General features: G+C 32.4%; 1 protein-coding gene across 1 annotated transcript; it reads left to right on the top strand.

Moving 5' to 3' along the window:
- The first annotated feature begins 419 nt into the window (after positions 1-419).
- Positions 420-4,779, top strand: LOC146750918 (uncharacterized). Its single transcript, XM_085498051.1, has 2 exons — positions 420-2,705; positions 4,669-4,779. The coding sequence occupies exons 1-2, from the start codon at positions 420-422 to the stop codon at positions 4,777-4,779; spliced, it is 2,397 nt and encodes a 798-aa protein (XP_085354177.1).
- Positions 4,780-5,317: the final 538 nt, after the last annotated feature.

Below are 5,317 nucleotides of genomic sequence, written 5' to 3'. Positions count from 1 at the left end.
ATATTACACTTGTACGAAGACAAAGTGCACCTAAATGACAGAGGAACTAAATTCCTAGTCACCAACTTCAAACGTAATATATATCAGACCATCATAAAACGTACAGATGCTACAGAGCAAAGAATGGATCAAGGCAAATCACAAGATTACGATTTTAACACCAACCCTTTGGGCCAGCAAAACACTAAACACAACATGGAGCGAAACAATGGTCACAGAAACAAAGAGCAAACAACACTCAACAGAAGAAAACGCAGTAGACAATATTCATTACTTGATGACCTACTTACCAGCCTGGCGAGCTATATAAAAAAACAATAGATTCAATGAACTCACTCCAAAAAATTCTCATTTTAGAAAACATTTTCTGACCTAGAATTCAGGTATTGTGTGCTTTCAATGTATTTTTTTTTTATATGATGAATGTTGCTAATAAGCCCTCCCTTAAATGTACTTCCTGGAACATTCATGGTAGTTTAGATCTCAAAATTAGAGATAATAACTTTTTAGATCTTATTAGTGACTTTGATATTATTAGTCTGGTGGAAACCAAAACGGGTGCAGATTCCTGTATCCAATTGCCAAATTTTTGCCATTTTCATTCATTTCGAGCTGATAAACACAAAAAAGCCCGCTCTAACTCGGGAGGAATCATTGTCTATTTCAGAAACACTTTAAAAAAGGGCATTAAACAAGTGAAGAGTGGAAGTGATGATTTTCTCTGGCTGCTCCTAGACAAAGAATTTTTTAATCTTGACGAGGATATTTATTACGGCACCATTTATCTTAGCCCGCAGTATTCAAGTATTTTTAAATGGAAAGACGCAAATTTATTTCAAGTATTGGAGGATGATATTAATAGATATTCAAAACGTGGTTCAGTTATTCTATCAGGCGATTTCAATGCCAGAACCAAAAACATTATGGAATTGACCTCTTTCAGTAAAATTAACTATCAGTCATCTGCTCCAAATATTAACATTAGAAAAAGGGCATCTCAAGACTTGGCAGTAAAAAATCATTATGGTGACTCATTGTTGGATCTATGTTTATCCGCAGAACTAACCATCCTCAATGGTAGATGTATAGGAGATAAAACTGGCAAGTACACTTGTCATCAAACTAAAGGCAGCAGTGTAGTTGACTACACTATTGTTAGCAATAATCTATTTAACAAAATTAATCTATTCTATGTTCACCCTCTTAATTTATTACTCTCAGATCACTGCCAAATAACTTTTCATCTTCAAACAAATGCAATTTACACAAAAAATATTTCGAAAATAACACACTCCCACAGTGATAAATTAGTACATGAAACTGACACTTACATTTGGAATAGCGAGTCAAATTTGATATTCAACCTAACGCTACAAAGCAGAGATATTACAAATTTAATTAATAACTTTAACATTAAACATTTTGACAATACACAACAATCAATTGATGAGGCAAATACTATGCTTTCAAGTATTTACATTGAAGCAGCTGGCAGATGTCTGAAAAAACATATCAGGAGAAAACCAAAAAAAACTAAATGTAAACCAAAATGGTTCAACAAGGACCTATATAATCTAAAGAAAGAAATTTTGGGTATCTGCAGTAAATTTAGTGCAAACCCATACAACATTAAACTGAGAGAAAAATGCTACAGTCTGAAGAGGGAATACAAGCGGCTAATAAAAAAGAAAAAGAGAGATTTTAAAAATGATATATTGAACAAGCTCGAAAGTTTTAGTGAATCAAACCCCAGTGAGTACTGGAATTTATTAAGAGAGCTAAAAGACACCAAAATAAATAATGACTCTGATAATGTTGACAGTCAAACCTGGTTTGAACATTTTAGGAAACTGAGTAAAGAAACAAGTAATACAATGAGCGAAAACTCATTGCAGCTACAACTAAAAAATCATGAATCACTCTCTCTACCTAAAGCCAACTTAGACAAGTACATCTCACAATTAGAAATCCAAAATGCTATAACTAAACTCAAAAATAAAAAAGCTCCAGGCGCAGATAAAATTACCAATGAAATGATCAAGGCCAGCAGGAACCCACTAATAAAACCACTACAAAAACTATTCAATTTAATCCTGCAGAGTGGATACATCCCTAATCGCTGGAATTTAGGTATGATCACTCCTATTTTCAAAAAAGGAGACAAAACAAATCCAAACAATTACAGAGGCATCACACTTCTTAATAGTGTCAGTAAACTTTTCACCTCCATTCTTAAGCAACGGCTTTTGAAACATCTAAAGGAAAACAACACAATTATCAGAGAACAAATAGGATTCATGCCAAACTGTAGCACCAAAGACCATTTATTTGTCCTCAAACAACTAACCACAAAATACCTGAGCAACAAAAAGACTTTGTTTGCTTGTTTCATTGACTTCCAGAAAGCCTTTGATTCCATCTGGCATCTAGGTCTCTTCTGGAAACTTATCCAAAGTGGTATTACAGGTAAATTCTACATCATAAAATCCATTTATCTGAACTCAACAGGATGTGTTAAACTTAAACAGTGTGTAACAGACAGCTTCACAATTAATAGAGGAATTAGACAAGGGGATGGACTCAGCCCACTCCTTTTCAATATCTATGTAAATGACATTAAAACATCATTAGACTTGGCTCATAATGACCCACCAAGTCTCCTAAACACAAGTCTCCCATGTCTGCTATATGCAGACGACCTTGTAGTATTATCCCAATCACATACTGGCTTACAAAATGCCATAAATTCTCTTGAAACTTACTGTCAGAAATGGAAACTCAATATTAATATCTCTAAGTCAAAAATCATCATGTTTAGTAGGTCAAAAAAATCACAGGACAAACTAAAATTCTATGTTGATGGAAAGGAACTTGAAAATACAAAAACCTACACATACCTCGGCATTAAACTACACAAATCAGGTAAATTCATCGGAGCACAAGAAGACCTCAGAGCTAGAGCAATGAAGGCATGTTTCAAAATGAAACAAATGCTATTCTCAGAAAAACTAACTCCAATCAAAACATACTTAAAAATGTTCGATGCAATTGTAAAACCAATTATGCTTTACTGCAGTGAAATTTGGACGAGCGAGAACATCAATAAATCGCATCTAATGGCAAATCTGTCAACACAAATGGAAAAAGTACAAATACATTTCTGCAAATACCTTCTAAAAGTAAATAGCAAAGCAAGTAATTTGGCAAGCCTACTAGAGTTGGGAAGATATCCTCTCCTAGCATCAAGCTTAAAATATATGATCAAATATTGGATCAAAATTAATAATTCTAACCCAAATTCGCTAGTACATGAAGCTTACAATCTTGGGATACATCTTGATAAAAAAAGGAAAAGACAACTGGGTAACAGACATAAAACAAATTTTAGAAAATTTAAATATGGGAAATATTTGGGAAAACCATAAATCTCTTGATGAAAAACAAATCACTGAAACAGTAACGCGCAAACTAGAACAATCCTTTGAAATACATAGTACAGAAACATTACACGATGACAATAAAGGTAAAAACCATAAAAACAAGTTACGAACCTATAGGAAAATTAAAACAGAATTTGCATATGAAAAATATCTCACCACAATCAAAAATCCAAATCATAGAGCAGCTATGACAAAACTCAGAATAAGTGCTCATACCCTTCAAATCGAAAGGGGCAGATATAATAACATTTTAGCGGAGGACCGAATTTGCCCAGTTTGTGACAAACAGGAAATTGAAAACGAAAAACATTTTCTTCTCAATTGTGATTTATACAAGAAGGAACGAGAAATCATGATCAAGAATATTAAATACAATATAAGCAACTTGGGGACGGATGACGAAAAACTTACAAATATACTAAAAATTAAAAATGACAAAACAATCATTGAACTAGGAAAATTCATCCACACTTGTTTCAAATTACGACAAGAAAAAATCTTAAAATGCCAGTTGCCTCAACCAACCGCCAAATAATTTAATTTTATTTTTTATTTTCTATTGTCTTTGAATGTCTTGTGTTATTTTTTTTTTTTTTTTTTTTTTTTTTTTTTGCTATCTTTTTTGTATTACTTTATTGTATTTTCAACTAAGATCCCACTCCGGGATACGGTTTCAATAAAGATTATTATTATTATTATTATTATTATTATTACATACTGACACTATTGTGTTGTTATGGACTATCAATCTGTATAACTGATGTGGAACATTGAATGTTGAACATATAAATTAACTAAAATACAATTTAATTTTTAAACACTAAAAAAATATACTGAAGAAAAATTGAATACAAATGTGACATCAGTTGAGAAACCAGATAAAAGAACACTAGTGAACGAAGCAGAAAATGGAATATACAGTGCAGTTATGGGTAGGCCATAGTGGATTATTACCTGAATTGTATTTAAACCAGGAAATCTTTGGTAATCTGTATCTGTGATGATCTATATTTCAAGGAAAAGTAATACCTACAAAAAGGAGGATATTGGATGACATTGTGTGTCAATATCAAAAGAACTGGGAAATTACTGTTGTAGCTCTACTGAATATCAAAGCAATTAATTGTTAAAACTGTAAATTTGCAATAGTGTGCAAAATCACTAAAATAGCCATTTATAAAAAAAAAGATTTTGTATCTTTTGACCATAAGTTTCCTTGTGGCCACAGGCACTTATGAGTCATGCTAGTCATGTAGAAGAGGGAACTTGCATGCAGTGTAAAGGAGAAATCCCTAAGAATGGACTTTTTATCAAATCCCAGCGACGCAGTTTAACATGAACATAGGACTTGAACTATTGAACTTTGAATGAACATTTTGAACAGTTTATGTTATTTGAAAATTGTATTGAATTTTATTAGTTGTTCTATTTAGCTAGAATAGAACATGACTCAGATAGCAAAATTTTAAATGTCAGGTGGCATTTTATTTGGAGGGGGAGAGTATGGCACCCTCAAGATGGTCATCTTGGAGAGTCAGTTATGACATGATTATGGTAGATGTAGTTAGTGTTAAAAAGTTAGTAGAAATAAATGATATGTTTAACTCAGTATAATTTCGCATACCAGAAAAATACTATAATTATTGTTATTTAGTTTAGCAGAGTTTTATTACATACCAAGTTTATAGTTAATTAGTTATTTAAGTCTTAAGTACAGATATGACCTTGGTACTACTTATTAAGTGTACACATTCAAAGTCAATATATGCAATGACAGGAAGTAACATCCTGTAACAGTACTGTAACGTTTTCTTTGGAAAGTCCACGATTATTAAAGGAACCTGTTTTTGACGGAGTTGCTTTCGTGTTTTGACGCC

Source organism: Saccoglossus kowalevskii, chromosome 1 (genome assembly GCF_978046115.1).
Source record: "Saccoglossus kowalevskii chromosome 1, keSacKowa6.1, whole genome shotgun sequence".
In the NCBI taxonomy this organism is placed as follows: Eukaryota; Metazoa; Hemichordata; class Enteropneusta; family Harrimaniidae; genus Saccoglossus; species Saccoglossus kowalevskii.
The sequence above is the reverse complement of the archived record's forward strand: the minus strand, read 5'-3'. Positions and strand labels throughout refer to the sequence as shown.

What these genes read in the sequence shown, in the direction of transcription:
- LOC146750918 (XM_085498051.1), top strand. Translation starts at nt 420, where the DNA reads ATGAATGTTGCTAATAAGCCCTCCCTTAAATGTACTTCCTGGAACATT. An exon ending in TATATGCAGACGACCTTGTA is followed by an intron (nt 2,706 to 4,668) that starts GTATTATCCCAA and finishes TTGTGGCCACAG; the next exon opens with GCACTTATGAGTCATGCTAG.